The sequence below is a fragment of the Musa acuminata genome, chromosome BXJ2-4, assembly GCF_036884655.1.
Source record: "Musa acuminata AAA Group cultivar baxijiao chromosome BXJ2-4, Cavendish_Baxijiao_AAA, whole genome shotgun sequence".
In the NCBI taxonomy this organism is placed as follows: Eukaryota; Viridiplantae; Streptophyta; class Magnoliopsida; order Zingiberales; family Musaceae; genus Musa; species Musa acuminata.
In genome coordinates this window covers 35,858,407-35,880,302 of record NC_088341.1, presented here as the reverse complement: position 1 = coordinate 35,880,302, position 21,896 = coordinate 35,858,407, and the positions used below count along the sequence as shown (strand labels likewise).

The following is a 21,896-nucleotide window of genomic DNA, read 5'->3' as shown; positions in this document are numbered from 1 at the left end:
GCTCGGTGAAGCGACACTCTGCCTTGCTGCAGAAACAATTCATGGTCTCTTGTTTCCTTCCCTTGTCTTTTTAAATCGCTCCTCTTCTTTGTTTTCGTTTATAATGACACTGTGGAAGACTTGGAACATATTTTGTAATGTAGTTTATGTTTTATGCTTTGGTAGTACTTCTCCAATACTTCTATCCTTTCTTTGTCTTCTTAAAATGCTACCCTGACCTGCAAAAATCTTGTCTTTCTTCGTTGTTCTCATTTATAATCATGCTATAACTGACATAGAAGTTCTTAGACATACTACTGTCTTTCTTCTTTGTTTACATTTATATTAATACTGTGGAAGACCTAAAACCAGTGTAGAAAATATGTTTTGTAATTTAGTACATGTTTTTATGTCTTGGAAGTACTTTTTGCAATACTTTTTATCATTCCCTTGTCTTCTTAAAATGCTGCTCTGACTTGGAAAATCCTGTCTTACTTCTACTAACATAGAAAATCTTAATTTTGTTGGCTTATGGATAATTCTACATTCTTTTTCTCACAAACACAACTCAAAATGTCCATCTTGAAAATGAAATTGATAATTGCATGTGTGATGGACAGACTTGGTCACTCATGTCCCAGAATTTATGTCACATCAGTATATTTTTGGACTAGAGAATCTTTTGATACCTGCACTTACTTTGGTTTTCCTCCAACAAAAGACAATGATATTTCCTTTTTCTTATTTGAGGCATCACAATGGGTCATTCCCAAACCCGGTGATTGATGTACTTTCTCAGGATAATCATGAAAGAAATCTGTGGTACACATTAAATATGGAATTGTAGTCTCATTCATGAGGTGTGTTGGAGGAAAAAACCTGGACCATCCTTGTTCACCTGTGTAATGATGGGATCTGATCCATCATTGCTCCAATATGTTTAAGAGTTAACAATGTAATCTTTGTGCCGGATCTTGTGGCAGTGAATTTGTCAACTTTAATCATTCTTGATCACTTGAGAGTCAATTGAAAGCATCTGATATGTTTGCCTTGCATACTCCTTAATTTAGCAACAAGAAGGTCAGAATAATTATGATACCTGCTTTGCCCCCTATGAGATAGATAGATATCCAATTTCTGCTTACTTTCAGAAAATAGAACTTTTTACTGTTGAAAACAAGTATATGTACAGACAATATGAAATTGGACAAAGTTTGATGGAGGGATAGGGATACATGTGTATAATGATTTTTTTTTTTTGTGGACGTCAAATATGTGTATAATGATTTTTCTAATTTGTGAAAACAATGTACACAGGAAGAGTAGGAAATTGGATAAAGTTGGTGTGGAGGTGGACATGCATGAATCAGCCATTCCCTGATTGCAGCAGGACCACCAGCAACACTTCTGCCAAAGATCAGCAGGTCAGTCTTCTTTGGTGTTGTTGTGTGAAAGTGTTGGTGGGCACCCACATAAAAACTGAAACCCTCCTTGTCTCTGTCCAGATGGTGCAGTCTCACACTTCCTCCTTTTCTCTCTCCTCCGCTTACTTCTGCCAAGTGCCCATCTCCATCTTCTCTCTCTACTCACACACCCTTCCTTCCCTCTTCTCCTTTCTGGCGTCTGAACGACCAACGCAATGACCATAAGTGATTAATAAATGTAAAGCAGACCTTCCTATCCACCCCCGTCTCCCCTCCCACACAAACACGGAGAAGAGAGAGATGTTGGAATACTTCTGAACCCTAGAATCCCATAGTTATTCCCAGGAATCCTGCCACATATCTCATCTTTACTCGTGACTGTGACTTAGCAAGCAAAAAGGAAAGCAAAGAGGTGCTCCTCATTTTACTCACCAAGCACCTTCTTCTTTTTTTTTTTTTTTTTTTTTCTAAACTCCTAATTCCTTTTGCAGGACAAGATAAGGAGGAAGAAGAAGGAAACCATGGCTTTTCTCCCTCGGACCCTCACCTTGTCTCTTTCAAACTGCTTCTCCTTCAGTGTATGGGTGGATAGATTCCAGCAGTCCTGCTTCAGTTCTCGATCATTCCATTGACATAGCTCTCTCTTGCTCTGTCCACAAAGACCTATAGACAATCCAAAAACTACAGCTTTTGTGCTCCATTGAAAGCTCTCTCTCTCTTATTCTCTGTCCTTTCCCTGAACCCTGGTCCCTGGTAAAATCCTAAAGGCCAAAACCATCTTTTCCCCGAGAAAGGAGACTTCTTTCTTCTACTTCCCACCCCCTCATCAAGAACTTAGTCGCCGGACCTCTTCTTGTCAGCTAAACCTGAGTAACTTCTTCTCAACTCAGCTAAAGGGAACAGGGGGAGGAAGAAAGATCCTTCTTTTATGAGAATTCCTCTCTGTCAATGAGTTGGATCGATCTCGATGTTCTCGGGGTGCTCGGTTTCGAGTCTGGCGGCGAAGTTCACCTTCTTCCCGCCCGACCCACCTACTTACAGCGTGAAGAAAGACGACAGCGGGCGGCTGGTGGCATCTGGCGTCCCAAGGGACCATTCTATGGATGTCCTGCTGCTGGACACCAAGCACGGGACCAAGCTTGTCGCATTTTATTTGAAGAACCCCTGTGCCAGGCTCACGGTGCTATACTCACACGGCAATGCTGCAGATCTGGGGCAGCTCTATGATCTCTTCGTGCAGCTTAAGGTCAACCTGAGGGTTAATCTGATGGGGTTAGTGGATTCCATTTGTTACTAGTTTTATTTGCTTCCTTGAATCAGTTTTTTCTTTGTTTTCTTCAATTTTTTACTGTATCTTCAGGTCACCATATTTATTTAGGTTGTCGTCTTCTTTTGGACCCCAAAGATTTAATTTATTGGTTACCTTTGTTTTCTTCAATTTTTTACTGTATCTTCAGGTCAGCATATTTATTTAGTTTGTCCTCTTCTTTTGGACCCTAGAGATTTAATTGACTGGTTACTGGGGTCTCTTTTAGATTTGTTTGGCCTCAGTTGTTACTGCATATGCATAAATACTGTGTGGGTTTTAGCTATACCATGTTATTCACATTTTGATCCTTTGTGTGTTTTCGACTATGTCACAGTCAGACCTTTTAGTGCATTTTCCATCTTAATATAATTCCTTTTTCATGATAGTATCAGTCTTCAGTTTGGTTGAATTTGGTAAATGGAGGTAAAGATGCTTGCTTTAACTCACATTAATGTTTATTACTGATCTCATGAAAATTTGTAAGCATCTTGGTTGAATGTGTCAGACAGATCTATCAAAATTATATGGGAGACATCACAACACCATTCAGCAGTTTCTATGCAATTAACCATTTTATTCTTTTATTTTTTCTTCCAAGTTGGGAATATTACAGCTTATTTCTTCGCTTTGTTTTGCATATTGATTATTGCACGATTACTAAACTCCTATTGAAGTAAAGGGTCCACCATCACAGACTTGTATAACAGGATCGAGTAAAACAATTTCACATTGCCTGGTTGCTAATTTCAATTTTTTTTCTGTTGTGAAATGAAATCAGATATTGTTTGTGAATGATGGATACATAATATGCCTTGTTGAATAGGTTGCTAGCGTAAGTTGAATGATGTATCTTCTAACGAAGAGGATCACCCTTTGACATTCATTTAGATATTTAAGCTGATCTCCACATGGGGAAACTTGATTTATTTGTAATTATATAATACAACTTGATTTTATTTTTTGATGAGGTCCATATCCATAATTTGGATTTACAAAAGGTAATATGTGAGATTTGATAAAACTTATCCATGCAACAGATCTTATGACGGTGTGTGAGCAAGATATCTACAGTATGCCAGCTATTAGTAATTTTGTAAATATGTATGCTTCAGACCTATGTGAATAATGTTCAAATATTACTAATCCGTTTTTGAAATATAAAATGGGGACTTTCTTGGTTCCTTTTTTTTCTTATGAAGTCTAAGCTTTTACTGAATTATTTCTTGAAGGTAAACTAAGTAAGTTTGATCACCAAGCTTATCTCGATTAGTCTTGCATCAAAAGTGAAAGAATAATTGTGATGGTTTACAGGAGTCGATGAGTCCACGATCATTAACTTGATGTTAAGCATTTTGGATCACATGATTTCAAGACTTCCAAATTTTTGGATGAATAGTTTTGTTTAGTTGAATCATGATAATGGGTATTAAACCTAGTAGGATATGAGTACTAGGTAATGATTGGTTGAATCATAATACATGTGAGTGGAGCCAACTTGGAAACGACTATATGAGAATAAGGCAAAACGCCACATCATGGCATGGAGCATGAGCTGGGCTGCAAGTCAGAATATTAGTAAGGATTGAAATTTCGTACTGTACCAGAGTTTCGAGATTCGCTCGGTACAGTATGGTACCGTATACCGAGCGGTATATTTCGGTATACCGCTCGGTATATATATATATATATATATATATATATATATATATATATATATATATATAAAGTAAAAAAAATTCTTTTTCGGTGATGTCGTAGAAAAAACGAGGTGATGTCGCCTCTCTTCTCCCACGCAAGGCGACGTTGCCGAGGCGACGTCACTTATAAATATATATATTAATATATATATATATATTATTTATTTATATATAAAAGTAAAAAAAAATCTTCGACGTCGCCTCTCTTCTCCCCATGCGAGGCGACGTCGCCTTTATATATATATACACACACACACACACACACACACACACACACACACACATAAGTGAAAAATATACTGTTTTCGCTGTGACGTCGCCTCTTCTCCTTGCGACGCCGAGATTCTTCTCCCCGCACGAATGAGAAGTCGTCGACAGACGAGGAGGGAGACCGGTGCAGGTACTCCTCTTCTTCTCCTTTTTCTTTCTTCCCCTTCTCCCTCTTCTTTCTTCTCCCTCGATCACCCCTCTTCTTTCTTCCTCTCGGTAGCAGGCGAAAACAGCCCAATCGACAATACCGCCCGGTAGCAGGCGGTCCGTATACCGGTCTATTGGTGGACCGGTTCGTATCGCCCGGTACGGGCGGTATTATTCGAAATTGAAGACCTTGAATATTAGTATCATGGAAATGGGGCAATGTTATTATGATTTATAGGGCTAGATGGACCTACTATCGATAATTTGGTATCAAGCATTGTTGTATTATTAGGTCAATAATAATGCTGAACAAGCAGAAGGAGATTATTTTCAAAGAGCCTAAAACTGCTCACTTATCACTTTATTTATCTCACATTGTTCATTTTCATGTTTCTTTCAATTATCCTATATTGTTAATTAGCTAGTTTTCAAAGCCTAGATTAGCATAAATAAAGGTCTCCTCTAAGCCTATGGAATCATCTAAAAATATCTTCAAGTATTGTAAAGGTTTTCTCCATCATAAGGAGTTAATTTCCTTCGTCCTCCCTTATAAGGTCAATTTACTATAATCCTTTCTAATAGTAATTTCTTAATTTTGTTTCCTTTCTACACTAGTTGGTATTATAGCCTTGCTCTTGGTGTTAGCATAATAGGTTTGTGGTTAGGAAATTAAGAAGTATGCTCTACACTCGCCACTTATAGTGGATCTTGTATATCAAAAACTTAATTTGCTAAGTACAATCCTATTACCCATCAATATGAGGTTTGGTGGCAATAATGCGACAACTACGACGGTGTTATCGGTGATGGCAGTGGCAATTTTGGTAGTGACGACATTCGTGATGAAGGCAATGACAACAACCCCAATAACAATGATCGAGGAGTGCTAGCCTTATGGGTGATGCTAGAAGTACAATAAGCTAGGATGACCTAGGAACTCCGAGAGATTCGCGACATGCTCACTAACTTGGGCTGAAGCACTAATAAAGTTCGTGATGGTAGGATTAATCGTGTCGGAGTTGATGCTAATCGCCAGTCTAGTCATCAACACAGGCCTGCAATCCAACGTAGGCAACCAGCCTATGAAGATGAGTAAAATGAAGGAGAAGAAGAAGGAATTATGGACTGTCATAGAACCAACCAAAAAAGAGGTGCAGGTGCAGCTCAACCTCGACACTTCAATTGACATGGTACTATTCACCCACAACAACCAACAGTATATGATGATGACTTAGAAGATGACAGTGAAAAATACATAAGACATCAAGCACCATCTAGACGAAATAGGTTATTTGAGGATTATTGCCTCAGAGTAGACCTCCCCAATTTTAATGGCCACCTCAGTATTGAAGCTTTTCTTGATTGGAATTATGACGTAGAGAACTTCTTCGAGGTGATGGATGTTCCTGATCACAAACAAGTTAAGCTTGTTGCATACAAGTTAAAAGGAGGTGCAACAGTTTGGTGGGATACATTACAGAATAACAAAAGAAGACAAGGAAAGACACCAGTACAGACATGGCGAAAGATGAAGCAACTTCTTGAAGGAAGATTCCTACCCCCAGACTATGAACAACTATTGTTCCAACAATACCAAAACTACATCCTAGGCACTCGATCTGTAATTGAGTATACTAATGAATTCTTACGCCTTTCAGCCAGATGTAACTTATCAGAGTTAGAAGACCAACCGACAACAAGGTACGTCAACGAATTGAAATATGCAATTAAAGATAGAATGCCTTAAACTCCGATATGGATAATAGATAAAGCTCACAATATGGCATTAAAGGCAGAAATGTTGTTGACTCGACCTCCAATTGCTACCCGACAATGCTCTACTCCAACAACACAACCTGGTCTTAACAAAGAGAAGCAAGTTGTGACCGAGTCAATACAACCTGCAAATCAAGGCACAAATATCAGAGGAGCAACAAAGCAAGCTAAGCATATCTCGACTACCACAAACAATCCATATGCTCGACCCCTGGTTGGGAAATGTTTCAAATGTGGGGAGTCTGGTCATCATTCCAACGATTGTCGTGCTCATAAGACTATCAACCTTACAGATCACAAAGATGACTTTGAAGAAGAAGGAGATGCCCAAAATGATACGATTAATGATATTGACAATGCTGAAATAGTAGAGGAAGAAGGAGAACACGTCGCATGTGTTGTAAAAAGATTATTACTCACCCAAGGCAAGAAGATCCATCTCAGTATAAGAAAATCTTTCATTCTCAATGTAATGTTAAAAACAAAGTATGCATTGATCATAGACGGTGGAAGCTGTGACAACATTATATCTAAATCACTGGTGAGGCACTTAAAATTACAGACGGAAGCTCATCTAACACCATACAAACTAGGGTGGATTAAAGAAGGCCCAACTGTCACTGTAACTAAGATATGTAAAACTCTCTTAATTGGAAAAAGCTACAAGGAGGAAGTTATATGTGAGGTAGTTGATATGGATGCGTGCCATGTGCTACTTGGAAGGCTATGGCAATATGATGTGAATGCAACCCACTTTGGAAGGAAGAATGTCTATGTATTCTGGTGGAACGGGAAGAAGATTGCTATTCTACCGACTAATAGAAAGGGAGATGAATCTAACACTTCTAAAGTGGAGGGGAAGTCTTTCTTATCCAATTCTAACTCTGTGCAGGAATTCATTGTCAGTTCTAAAGAAACAAGAGTATGCTATGCTATTATTATGAAAGGAGAAGAGCCACCTGAAGCAAAGATTCCAAACGAACTAAGATTGATATTGGAAGAATTCAAAGAGATCACTCTTGAAAGATAGAAGCTGGAGGATGTGCATGGATAGTAGAGTCATCAACCAAATCACGGTCAGGTATCGGTTTCCTATATCTCGATTAAAAGATATGTTGAATCAACTACAAGGCTCCAAGATATTCTCAAAGATTGATCTATGTAGCGGATATCATCAAATTTGCATATGGCCCGGAGACGAATGAAAGACGACATTCAAGACAAGAGGAGGCTTATATGAATGGTTAGTTATATCATTTGGTTTTTCCAATTATAACCATGATGGTTACTTATTCAAAGGTAATAAGCTATGCATTCCGAGGATGCCCTTATGAGAAAAAATTATTCAAGATTTACACAGAGGACTCAACGGACATTTCGGGCAAGACAAAACGATAGCAAGCATCGAGGAGAGGTACTTTTGGCCCCAGTTAAAAACGGATGATGGCAATTTTGTAAAAAAAGTCCAACTTGTCAAACTGCAAAGGGCCAATCGCAGAACATTGGTTTATATATGCCACTACCAGTTCCAGAAGACGTTTGGGAGGATTTATACATGGATTTTGTATTGGGATTACCAAAACTCAGAGGGGAGTTGATTTAACGCAAGTTTGCAGTTTAGTAGCATAACTCACCTACAAACTAATGGTCAAACAGAGGTAACTAATAGAACTTTTGGAAACTTGATTCGTTGTATTTGTGGTGACAAATCAAGACAATGAGATTTCACACTTGCACAAGCTAAATTTGCATATAACAGTGTAATTCATAGTTCTATTGTAGTGTCACCGTTTTCTATTGTTTACAAGAAAGTGTCGAAGTATGCTCTGAATTTAGTTCGCCTACTAAAGACTCCTGGAATGAGTGTAGCAGCTAACAACATGGCTGAGCAAGTACAATCATCCCAAGCTGATGTGAAGAAGTTGGAAGCTACTAATGCCAAGTACAAGGAAGCAACTGATAAGCATAGGAGAGAGAAGGTGTTCAAGGAAGGGGATATGGTTATGGTGTACTTGTGAAAAGAGAGATTTCCCATAGGCACTCATAACAAATTAAAGTTGAAGAAGTATGGTCCCTATAAAGTCTTAAAGAAAATTAATAACAATGCTTATGTGATTGATTTGCCAGATGATTGGGGTATCTCAAAGACCTTCAATGTTGCAGACTTATATGACTACTTTCCAAATGAGAATCCATTGTATTTAGATATAAACACAAGGACGAGTTTTTTCTCAGGTGGAGGGGATTAATGCGGAACAAGTAGAAGGAGACTATTTTCAAAGAGCCTAAAGCTGCCCACTTATCACTTTATTTATCCCACATTATTAATTTTTATGTTTCTTTCAATTATCCCACATTGTTAGTTAGTTACTTTTCTAGTACTAGTATAAATGATGACCTCCTCTAAGCCTATGGAATCATAAAAATATGGCAATATCTTCAAGTATTGTAAATGTTTTCTCCACTATAAGGAGTTGATTTTCCTCATCCTCCCTTATAAGGTTAGTTTACTAGAATCCTTTATAGTAGTAATTTCTTAATTTTGTTTGTGTTCTACGTCAAATCATTATATCGGTTTATATCAGGCTGGAAGGTGACAAAGGTGTTTATCATAATGTTTATGTAATTATTTGATGATTAGCAGTATTCAAGTATCTGTGAAGAAGTATATGAATATATCACAACATATCAATAGCAAAACTCAAGAAAAGTTGAATGTTTATAAACAATTTGAAGATTTTTTATGGAATGTGTTCAATATTATGCTTGTTTTGAGTCCTCCAAAATTTTTTATGGAATGTGTTCAATACTATGCTTGTTTCAAAGCATAGGAAGCTGAACTTCTTTGATTCATTTATCCATCCTTGTTTAACATGTTTTTCACTTGTTTATTGACTTATTCTTTGTGTTTTCGATGCTTTAGAAGTCTTATATAATGGTGTTTGCTTTCTTCTAACATGCAGATATGACTATTCAGGATATGGAGCATCTACTGGTAAGGTAGGCTATTTTCTTGAGATAAATAGTTTGCTGAGGGTGATCTAAATTTTTTGGGTGGGGGGTTTTTGGACGAGGGGGAGTGGGGTGGTGGGTTGGGGTTTGGGGTGGTAGTTGGACTCTCAATCAAAACCAGTCTATGTTAAACATTGTTGCAAGTGTTTTTGTTACTATGTGATCTAGATTTGGGAGAGACATTGAGACATTTCTGCTAAGTTTTGTTAGTATTTTTAGTATTTTGTTGTTCATTGGATTTCCAAGGACTCATTTCAATTTTTGTGATCTTGTGTTTCCTTTCACTGTCTAACTTTATAGGTTTCCACAGCAGTTGAATTAATCTACCATGCATTTCTTTATGGTGTTTAGCCAAGCGAATACAACACATATGCAGACATCGAGGCAGTGTACCAGTGTCTGCAGACAGAATATGGAGTCGGTCAGGAAGATTTGATCTTGTATGGCCAATCTGTCGGTAGCGGTCCCACATTGCATTTGGCAGCTCACTTGCCGAGACTGCGAGGCGTAGTACTTCACAGTGCTATACTGTCAGGACTTCGTGTGGTTTGCCATGTCAAATTCTCGTTCTGCTTTGACATTTATAAAGTGTGCCTCTTGCTTTGACCACAATCTTTTTACTCGTACTCTTAGATTGGTCAGTGATTTTAGCTACTAATTGGTCTGCCTTTTGATGCAGAACATTGACAAAATTAAAAAGGTCAAGTGCCCAGTTTTTGTAATTCATGTAAGTGCTTTGTCTTAAATTCATCACCTTTTGTCCTGCAAACAACCGGTGGCTTGATTCTTTCTGTTGAGAAGAATTTAAAAGCTTTCTTTGTGATATAGTAGCATTTAAATCCTTAACAATGCTGATGTAGATTGACTTTGGTTGATGTTTTTCCATTGTATATGAACTTTTGAACTTCAAAATTGGCCTTATTTTCTATACTAGAAGTTATAAAAAAAAATGTTTTCTATAAACTAAACATTGAACCGTCCATTAGTTTCTTAAATTTATTGATACTCGTCAGCTGCTATGCAAAATTTTTTGTATTCAGTGTTTAGTTTGGAATATATCGTCAATTTCTTCACGCACTTTGATGAATTTAAAGTGCTACTTAACTTCTGCATTGCACACACCAAAACATACACTGTAGATTTTGATGGAAAGAAACTTTTTATTGGAACTCCTTCAATATTATTTATTCAAAACGTATGGTGCTGCTGCTTAGAGACTTAAGTTATGACTTTAGAGAACACATAGTACACAGGGAGGCTACCTCAGTAGTGGGATTGTCACTTTACAGAGTTAATCTTAGAGAGAAGTTAGTGTTTATTGATTGTGGTGTTTATGGGGCAAAATCAATATGTTTGCACCATGAACTGTGTTCTTGACTGATTTGCACAAATCAGATATCCAATCGTCAGGATTTACATAGACTGAAGTAGCCATTCAATGGCGGTAATTAAGACATTCATTTTGGAACCAAGGTCGATATTTTCAAAGATAACTGCCGTGACACATTAAGACATCCTGATAGATCTCTCGATCAATGTTAATTAGTAATCATCGAGCTTGTAACTGTGTCTTCTCCATTCTATTTAAGCCTGTTATTATTAGTGACTTTGTTTTATGTTCCAATATGTACCAGTTGTCAATTTGTGTTGTAGATTGTTAATAATTCCTTGTATTTAGTGTGAACTGATACCTCTTATTTACAAGTTAAATGTGTGTGTCAGAATGATCATTATAAATATTCCCAGAGATTCTGTTTTGTTTTAACAGTTGGATGTCTTCTTGTAGGGTACCGAAGATGATGTAGTGAATTGGCTTCATGGACATGGTTTATGGAAACTAGCGGAAGAACCGTACGATCCCTTATGGATCAAAGGAGGAGGTCATTGCAACCTAGAGTTATATCCAGACTACATCCGTCACCTATGCAAGTTTATTCAGGAAATGGAGAACCTCACGACTGCAACCCGGCTCAAGAAGATCCGGCAAACTCTCAAACTCCCTGCCAAAGCTGCCGCAACCACCAGCACCACCACCTTCACGACCAACTGTTGCTGCCAAATTAGATGCAGGAAACCCAATTGCTGGAGCTGCCCACGGAGAGGATGTCTGATGGTGCGATGCTCCAAGGGATCTGCATACCTGTGCAACTGGTGTTGTGGAGATTGGCATTGATGGTGGCATCCACTGTACAGATTTGCTCAAACTTCTAAACCTATCTATTGTATCGAAACATTAACGAAGGCAATCGGACTATCGTTCGTGTGCGAATTAAGAGAATAGATACCAGTTTTTTTTAACTGAACTTCACTGATGATCTCTATGCTGTTGAAATATCAATTTGTTGGTATTATGTAGTCATTGCCAATTTAGCGATGGTGTGCTTATGTTGCTAAATATATGCAAGATTATGAGAGGAATGGTGTGCACAAAATCTATTTCAATACAGTTGCAGTATCTCTGTTGTTCTCTTTTTCTTGATCATTCATGGTTTAAAGTGATGTCAATGAACGATCAAATACACTGTTCAGCTACAGGGCTTCAATCATCAGTATCCTTTAAATCTCCACAATAACAACATCATGGATCACATAAAATTGATTTACTGGATTATGGTTAGAGGAAGTCAATATTTATTTTTGTATGACGAGGCAACAAAAATAAGCCAGCATTTTTTGTGACAGCAATCATCCAAATGTCTATATGGTCAACCCACCCATGACTGTTTCTCCCTGAGGACGGTGACCAACTATGATATGTTGATGCATGAGGACGAGACAGTGATATCTCAAATTATGAGTTCATTAGCCACACCATTTCATATAAACAGCAACGTATGAAGGAAACAACAATACATGGGATGAAAATTGAACTTTATTGTCGCCAATATTTGCATGAACATGAATTTTCTTTTCCTTCCAGTATTATGATATACATGAACAAACAACATTTTCCATACAAGCTTTCCAAGCTACTGCTCCAGCCACGAGATCATTGCCGAATCCACAGGTGTGTCATCGGACTTCATGAGGGCATCGATCTCTCGCATGAAGTCGTCGACATCATCTACGTTCTCCGTCTGCTCACACCCAACAAAGTCGTTCGACGATGACGACGAAACCGCTTCGGCCGTGGTCGAATCTGTGCCGGTGCCGGTGCACGCCATTTGTTCCGTCGTCGATGCGGCGAAGGTGTCATCGGACATCAGGATGGCATGGATCACTTCCAGGCTCGTAAAGAAGGGATCGTCGGTGAAGTACATCTTCTCACAGGCGACCAAGTCGATCGACGACGATGACGAGGAAACCTCTACGACCGTGGTCGAATCAATTCGAGTGTCATCGGGCATCAATAGAAGATCGACTAGGTCTGACGGCGAGGCCTTCGGGATGGTATTCGAGGCTGTGTCGGTGTCATCCGACATCAAGGAGGCTTCAACCTCTCGGGCGAAGAAAGCATCGTCGATGCAGTTCTGTTCATCGCCAAGATCGACCGACGGCGAAGACGAAGCCAAGAATGCTTCGAGTTCTTCCACAGTTATCAAGGGCTCACCTCCGCCGACATCCGTTGACGATAGAGCGGCGGATGGGACTCCGGCTTCGTTCGGTGCAACTGAGTCGACCGAGGAAAGACGACTCTCCGGGGGTGTCACAGGACGAGCCGATATGGGATGTTGCACCACCGCGGTTGGAGGTGGTGAGACGTCGGACTGCAATGAATGTGCTGGCTTCTTTGAGGGAGTCAATGCTTTTGCTGAGAGAGTAGAAGATTCCTCTCTATTTCTCTTCTGCCCAACGAGGCTGCCGCCGGAGATCGTCTCTGTCGCGGCCTCCGTGAACGTCGACTCAACCTTTTTGATGAAATTGCCGCCGGAGACGGCATGATGCGAACTCTTCTTAACGTGACAGAGAACTCGTCTCTCGAAGCCGGAGGAACACATCTCATACTCGTACATGACCCACCCGGAGTTTTTCCGCCGGCCATCGTTGAAGGAGAGGAAGCTCTTTCGTCCCACCACCATCTCGCGCCCGTCGACGATGGACTTGACGGGTTCTTGCTTTTTGTTCAGAGTCCAAGAACCGGTGCCGGCCCTTCGATCGACGCGCGGGCCGCCGCTGTTCTTGGGCTTGCGCTCCGCAAAGAAATAGCCCTCCTGTCGACCGTTGCAGAGAAGATTCCACGGCTCGGTGCCGTAGACATCGGCGAAGGCGACAGCGCGGCTAGGGAGCGGTGTGCCGGCAACGCAGTTGGCGAGGTAGTCGACCACGAGTTCCTCCGCCGTGGGAAGGAACCTGTAACCACTCGGAACGACGTCGACGGGATCCATGGACGACTAAAAACGGTTTCTTGATGAAGAGAGGTGAGGAAATCAACTAGGAGGAGGAGAAGGAGAATGGAACAGAGGAGAGGCGAGAGGCAGGCGAGAAGACATAGCGAGAGTGGGAGAGGAGAGGGATACGACTATATAGGCAATGGCCGCGCGGGATTGGACAGATTCGATTCTTGAATCGAATCCAAGAAGCGTGTTTCCTGTTCTGTAAGCCCCCAAATTAATTAGACTAATTAGAATTTATCGTTGCATTATATATTTATGTATAATTAGAAATGGACTCTCGCACGTGCCTATCCACCAGCGAGCCGATCGCCCCCTTCGGTCTTCCTCGGCTCGGGAACGAAGGTGAGCATCGGTTAGAAAGCCTCAGCGAAATGTATGGATTTGAGGGCTGATTTGGAGTTTTATTTGATCGATTTCAGGTTCGAGGATCTTGAAGATGGAGTTATCTACGTTCGTTCTTCTCGTAATGGCTTGTGGTTTGAGGGTGGGAGCTGATGGAACCAATCATAGGTACAAAGAGGGTGATCATGTCCCCCTATTTGCCAATAAGGTCGGACCTTTCCACAACCCCAGGTGATTTCCTTTCGATTCTTGCGTCATTATCGGTTTCGAATTCCTCCTTCGTCGCTGAATTTGCTATTTATTTTGCGCATCATTTGAAGCGAATAGATCTTTGTCTGCGTCCCTTGCTTTTCTTCAAGAATGCGATCATCTGTTTGCTTGTTTTGTGATTTAGAATGAACGCAGGATCATGATTCGATTTTGTAGTTTCATTTTATTTCTCTTAGTCGGTGGTTTTTGTTTTATCGATCGAAATACCCAAGTCTCCATTAAGCGTCAAAGCTAAAAATCGTCTTTGATTTCGCACGCTTCGTGTTTTCGTCGCTCCGATCGTTTACTGTTTTGTAAGCTTATTTTGATTCGCGTGGATAGTTGCTTTTTCATTAAATAAGTCAAATTCCTCATTCAAGATTAGGGATTTGTGATCTTGGATCATGTCAAAGCTTAAAAGATTTCCCGCTTTGGCATGCTTCTTGATTTCTGAGTCCGATCAAGCAAAGCTAATTTTTGAGTGCTTCATGTTTTAGCAGTGTTTCCAATCCTTTACCATCGATTGTTATTTTGGTTTCTCAATAGTTTCTTTTGTGAAAAACCAAACTCTATTAAATCTCAGGGATTTTATACTTTGGTGTGCTTCATATTGTAGTGGTATCAGTTCTGCTTGTTGGATTGTGAGGATCTGTTTCGTTCGGTCGCTTGTTAATAGCCTTATAGATTACCAGGCCCTGTTAATTCTGCTGCCTTTGACCCTGTCTTTGGCATTTTTTTAATGATGCTCTTGTTTTAGGATATTTATCATTTACTTTTAACATTTCAGTGTTTCTTGAATGTGACAGTCATTTCCCTTTTGCATCTGCAGCGAGACATATCGTTACTATGACTTGCCATTCTGCTCACCAGGTTATTCGCTTATCCTTACTGTTCCATCGACTTCTGAGCTGCATGAGTCTGTTAGCAACACTATTTATACGTTTGTTAGTGTGTACAACTCTTTACAAAACTTTGTTGATTTAGAGCATGTTACCGAAAAGACGGAAGCCCTTGGGGAAGTTCTAAAAAAAATGGTGATCGTTTGGTCGATGCACCGTACGAATTAAATTTTCTGGAGGATCAGCAGTCAAAGTCTCTTTGTAAAAAAACCTGTCAATAGAAGATGTTGCAAAGTTCAGATATGCTGTATCAAAGGACTATTACTTTGAAATGTATTATGATGATCTGCCTTTATGGGGTTTCCTGGGCAAGATCGAGGGGGTCAAGACTGATTCGGGCAAAGACAAGTACTTTCTCTTTAAACACATTCACTTCAATATCCTTTACAATGATGATCGGGTCATAGAGATCAATGTACAAACGGACCCCAATATTAATTTGGATATCTCGGAGGATAGGAAATTGGATGTCGAGTTTTTATATTCTGTGACATGAAAAAATACTGACATATCTTTTGAAGAAAGGATGACAAAGTACTCAAGGACATCCTCTATGCCTCAATATTTAGAGATTCATTGGTTCTCAATTGTTAATTCATGTGTGACTGTCCTTCTTCTGACTGGGTTTCTTGCTACGATTCTCATGCGTGTGCTCAAAAATGATTTTGTGAAGTAAGATATATAGACTCCATGGTTTTCATTTTGAAGCATATTTCCTTATGTTCACTATTTCATCTGCCACTAAAATACTATCATCATGAAGATATTCTCTCATTGAGGAGTCTCTTGAAGATCAAGAGGATTCTGGATGGAAATATATCCATGAAGATGTCTTCCGATTTCCAAAGAACAAGTCTTTGTTTTCAGTTATTATTGGTTCTGGAACTCAGCTCCTAGTGCTGTAAGAGCTCTCACTAACCTCTTCTAATGCTGATTTCTGTTAATATCATCTGATACTTTTGACTCATGACTAGTACAATGTTCATCTTCCTTCTTGCACTTGTTGGTGTGTTCTACCCATACAATCGGGGAGCCCTTTACACAGCTCTTGTTGTCATCTATGCTCTGACTTCCGGTATCGCTGGTTACACAGCGAGCTCCTTCTATATGCAGCTCAAAGGGACTAATTGGGTAAGAAGTTGCTTCAGCATTAATTTCTAGTCATACCACTTGTAGTCTGCATGGGTTAATTATCTTTGCCTCTATTTGACTGCAGGTGAGGAATTTGTTGTTGACTGGCTGCTTATTTTGTGGTCCCTTATTCTTGACATTCTTCTTCCTGAACACTGTTGCTATTACATATAGCGCAACTGCAGCTCTGCCATTTGGAACCATCCTTGTGATTCTACTTATATGGGCATTGGTTACTTCCCCTTTGCTCATATTGTGTGGGGTTACTGGTAAAAACAGCAAAATTGAATTCCAAGCTCCATGCCGTACCAACAAGTACCCAAGAGAAATTCCTGAATTGGCATGGTATCGAGGCACCATACCTCAGATGGCAATGGCAGGATTCCTTCCTTTTAGTGCCATCTATGTACAAGTAGAACTCTACTATATATTTGCTAGAGTGTGGGGTCACAACATATATACAATATATAGTATGCTTTTTATTGTTTTCATCATTCTTATAATTGGCACAGCGTTCATCACTGTTGCATTGACATATTTCCAACTTGCAGCAAAGGATCATGGGTGGTGGTGGAGGTAAGTATCTGGCCTTCTCTTTTGTACTAGATAATTCTACCATTCAGTTGGTCTAGCATAGACACTGCAGTCTGTTTTTGCATCTTGAAACTGTTGTGCTTGAACATATTTGTAAATGCGGTACCTCTTTTGTCATTTAGTTGTCTTGAGTCGAGAGTTCTTTGAATCATGTCATACATTAAGGTTTTATTTCAGTTCATCTTTCAAGAACTTCTAATGTTATTTCATTCATTTTAATTGACACGGTTTACAAGAGTTTCCGTGGGCTTCAAGTTTTGTCTATCATGTGGGTAGTAGATAACTAGATATACCTTATTTCTTTCCTTTGTTTCCTCCTCCATACCTTGTGGGTTCATCTTTAATTCATATCCCTTGAGAATTTAATCGTGTCAACCTAACTGAAGTATCTCTGGTGAAAAACTAACTTTTCAATATTGCTACCACATGGAGATTCCTTTGTGTCGAACAATGACCCCTTTTATTATTATTGATATTGTCTTCTAAACAGAAAAACCCTATGGAAATGAATGAACACCTGTCTTAAATTAAAATTATATTTCTATCCACCTCTAAGAAAATCAAGTCCACTAATTCGGAATACATTGCCGCTCTGCTATCTTTTAAATTTGCTAGATTAAATGGAAAAATAATTAAAAGTGCACTGCAGCTGATCATATGTTTGATGGTCAGAGTTTTACCTTATTGAATGCTTTGTTTCGTCATCCTAAGTGAATGACTAATTAAATGCCAATATCATACTGATTTTCGATGATTGATTGGTTGTCAAAGCTAGCAATGGACATGATGAGAGGATTTCATAGATATGCACCAAAGAGTTATAAGCATTTGCATATTTGGAGAAGCTTACATGATTTAACCTTATCTGAAGCTGTATATCTAATGCAATATTAAAACCTTATAGACAGATGAAATTTCTTATGAGGATATTAGTTACTTGAGTTAGGACACTGTGGCAATCCAACAATTGTACATTGATCAATTTGTATTGGAATCTTTGGAAAAATGCATTAGATGGAAGAAAACTTGCGCTGCGAAAGACTTGTAATTGTTATGGTTATATTGCCATACAAAATCAACTTTTATCAGGTAACTTCTGACTTGTAAACACCTCATGAAAATGTGATTACAATTGTTTGAGCATAAATGTAATTCTTTAAACACTTCCACTTCAATATCCTTTACAATGATGATCGGGTCATAGAGATCATTGTACAAACAGACCCCAATATTAATGCGGATATCTCGGAGGATAGGGAATTGGATGTTGAGTTTTTATATTCTGTGACATGGAGAAAGACTGACATATCTTTTGAAGAAAGGATGGCAAAGTACTCATGGACATCCTCTATGCCTCAACATTTAGAGATTCATTGGTTCTCAATTGTTAATTCATGTGTGAATGTCCTTCTTCTTAGTGGGTTTCTTGCTACGAGTCTCATGCGTGTGCTCAAAAATGATTTTGTAAAGTAAGATATATAAACTCCATGGTTTTCCTTTTGAAGCATATTTCCTTATGTTCACTATTTCATCTTTCACTAAAATACTATCATCATGAAGATATTCCTTACTTCCCCTTTGCTCATATTGGGTAGGGTTGCCAGTAAAAGCAGCATAACTGAATTCCAAGCTCCATGCCATACCAACAAGCACCCAAGAGAAAATCCTGATTTGGCAAGGTATCGAGGAACCAACCTCAGATGGCAATGGCAGGATTCCTTTCTTTTAGTGCCATCTATGTAGAAGTAGAACTCTACTATATATTTGGTAGAGTGTGTGGTCACAACATATATACAATATATAGTATGCTTTTTATTGTTTTCATTATTCTTATAATTGGCACAGCGTTCATCACTGTTGCATTGACATATTTCAAACCTGCAGCAGAGGATCATGGGTGGTGGTGGAGGTAAGTATCTGGCCTTCTCTTTTGTACTAGATAATTCTACCATTCAGTTGGTCTAGCATAGACACTGCAGTCTGTTTTTGCATCTTGAAACTGTTGTGCTTGAACATATTTGTAAATGCGGTACCTCTTTTGCCATTTAGTTGTCTTGAGTCGAGATTTCTTTGAATCATGGCATACATTAATGTTTTATTTCAGTTCATCTTTCAAGAACTTCTAGTGCTATTTCATTCATTTTAACTGACACGGTTTACAAGAGTTTCCATGGGTTTCATGTTTTCGTCTATCATGTGGGTAGTAGATAACTAGATATACCTTATTCCTTTCCTTAGTTTCCTCCATACATTGTGTGTTCATCTTTAATTCATATCCCATAAGAATTTAATCGAGTCAACCTAACAGAAGTGTCTCTGGTGAAGAACTAACTTTTAAATATTGCAACCACATGGAGATTCCTTTGTGTTGAACAACGACCCCTCTTATTATTATTGATATTGTCTTCTAAACAGAAAAACCCTTTGGAAATGAATGAACGCTTTTCTTAAATTAAAATTAGATTTCTATCTACCTATACAAAAATTAAGTCCGATAATTCGGAAGACATTGCCGCTCTGCTATCTTTTATATTTGCTAGATTAAATGGAAAAAGAATGAAAAGTGCGCTGCAGCTGATCATATGTTTGATGGTCAGAGTTTTACCCGATTGAATGCTTTTTTTCGTCATCCAAAGTGAATGGCTAATTAAATGCCAATATCATACTGATTTTCGATGATTGATTGGTTGTCAAAGCTGGAAATGGATTTGATGAGAGGATTTCATATATAAGATCCAAAGAGTTATAAACGGTTGCATATTTGGAGAAGCTTACATGATTTAGCCTTATCTAAAGCTGTATATCTAATGCAATATTAAAAACCTTAAGAGACACATCAAATTTCTGATGTGGATATTAGTTACTTGAGTGGAGGACACTATCGCAATCCAACAATTGTCCATTGATCAATTTCTATTTGAATCTTAGGAAAAATGAAGTAAACTTGTGCTACGAAAGACCTGTAATTGCTATGGTTATAGTGCCATACAAAATCAACTTTTTAGCAGGTAACTCCCCAAATGTCAACATTTTCTCCATTCATGAAGATGTGATTACATTTGTTTTAACTTATATGTAATACTTATTCATCATATTTTCTGAATGACAGCTATGTATGACAGAGAATTACAAGCTTTTAGATATTTCGGTCTTTCTAATCTATGTCATGTCATCTGAGGGGATTGAGGGTGTCTATATGAAAATACACCTTCCTGTTTCTGACTAGAACCATAATAGAATGGTGTCCTATATGCTGCAGAAATCTTGTATTAGCTGACTGCTGAGTAGCACAGCTCAAAATAACGGTTGCCGCTCTATATAATTTTATTTGTTATTTGCTAATGAAAAAAGTTCTATAATTTTATTTGTTAGTCGCACAGCACACTCACAAACTGACGTTCAGACATTCGTAACTAATAGAACTTTTGGAAACTTAATTTGTTGTATTTGTGTTGACAAACCAAGACAATGAGATTTCACCCTCGCACAAATTGAATTTAGTTTTATTCTAGCGTCACCGTTCTCTATTGTTTACAAGAAAGTGCCGAAGCATGTTCTAAATTTAGTTTGCCTACAAAAAACTCCTGCTATGTGTGCAGCAGCTAACAACATGGCTGAGCTTGTAACTGTGTCTTCTCCATTGATTCTATTTAAGCCTGTTATTAGTAGTGACTTTGTTTTATGTTCCAATATGTACCAATTGTCAATTTGTGTTGTAGATTGTCAATAATTCCTTGTATTTAGTGTGAACTGATACCCCTTATTTACGAGTTAAAATGTGTGTCAGAATGATCATTATAAATATTCCCAGTAGATTCTGTTTTGTTTTAACAGTTGGATGTCTTCTCGTAGGGTACCGAAGATGATGTAGTGAATTGGCTTCATGGACATGGTTTATGGAAACTAGCGGAAGAACCATAAGATCCCTTATGGATCAAAGGAGGAGGTCATTGCAACCTAGAGTTATATCCAGACTACATCCGTCACCTATGCAAGTTTATTCGGGAAATGAAGAACCTCACGACTGTAACCCGACTCAAGAAGATCCGGCAAACTCTCAAACTCCCTGCCGAAGCTGCTGCAACCACCAGCACCACCACCTTCACGACCAACTGTTGCTGCCAAATTAGATGCAGGAAACCCGATTGCTGGAGCTGCCCACGGAGAGGATGTCTGATGGTGCGATGCTCGAAGGGATCTGCATACCTGTGCAACTGGTGTTGTGGAGATTGGCATTGATGGTGGTATCCGTTGTACAGATTTGCTCAAACTTCTAAACCTATCTATTGTATCGAAACATTAACGAAGGCAATCGGGCTATCGTTTGTGTGCGAATTAAGAGAATAGATACCGGTTTTTTTGAACTGAATCTTCACTGATGATCTCTATGCTGTTGAAATATCAATTTGTTGGTATTATATAGTCATTGTCAATTTGGCGATGGTGTGCTTATGTTGTTAAATATATGCAAGATTATGAGAGGAAATGGTGTGCACAAAATCTATTTCAATACAGTTGCAGCAGCTATGTTGTTCTCTATTTCTTTGATCATTCATGGTTTAAAGTGATGTCAATGAACAATCAAATACATTGTTCAGCTACAGGAGGGCTTCATCCATCAGTATCCTTTAAATCTCCAGGAGGGCTTCATCCATCAATATCCTTTAAATCTCCACAATAACAACATCATGGATCACATAAAAATGATTTACTGGATGATGGTTAGAAGAAGT

At 38.8% G+C, this 21,896-nt stretch overlaps 2 protein-coding genes and 1 pseudogene across 2 annotated transcripts; 2 read left to right on the top strand and 1 right to left on the bottom strand.

Moving 5' to 3' along the window:
• The first annotated feature begins 1,427 nt into the window (after nucleotides 1–1,427).
• LOC135610572 (uncharacterized) lies at nucleotides 1,428–11,912 on the top strand. The gene is made up of 6 exons (XM_065105231.1): nucleotides 1,428–1,815; nucleotides 1,895–2,675; nucleotides 9,566–9,602; nucleotides 9,966–10,202; nucleotides 10,294–10,341; nucleotides 11,401–11,912. Exons 2-6 carry the CDS (start codon nucleotides 2,371–2,373, stop codon nucleotides 11,785–11,787), a joined length of 1,014 nt encoding a protein of 337 aa, XP_064961303.1. The 5' UTR covers nucleotides 1,428–1,815; nucleotides 1,895–2,370; the 3' UTR covers nucleotides 11,788–11,912.
• Nucleotides 11,913–12,583: 671 nt separating this feature from the next.
• Nucleotides 12,584–13,939, bottom strand: LOC135608772 (NAC transcription factor NAM-B2-like). The gene has a single exon (XM_065101812.1). The coding sequence runs from the start codon at nucleotides 13,937–13,939 to the stop codon at nucleotides 12,584–12,586; it is 1,356 nt and encodes a 451-aa protein (XP_064957884.1).
• Nucleotides 13,940–14,202: 263 nt separating this feature from the next.
• Nucleotides 14,203–21,532, top strand: LOC135610570 (transmembrane 9 superfamily member 2-like; annotated as a pseudogene).
• The last annotated feature ends 364 nt before the right edge of the window (nucleotides 21,533–21,896 follow it).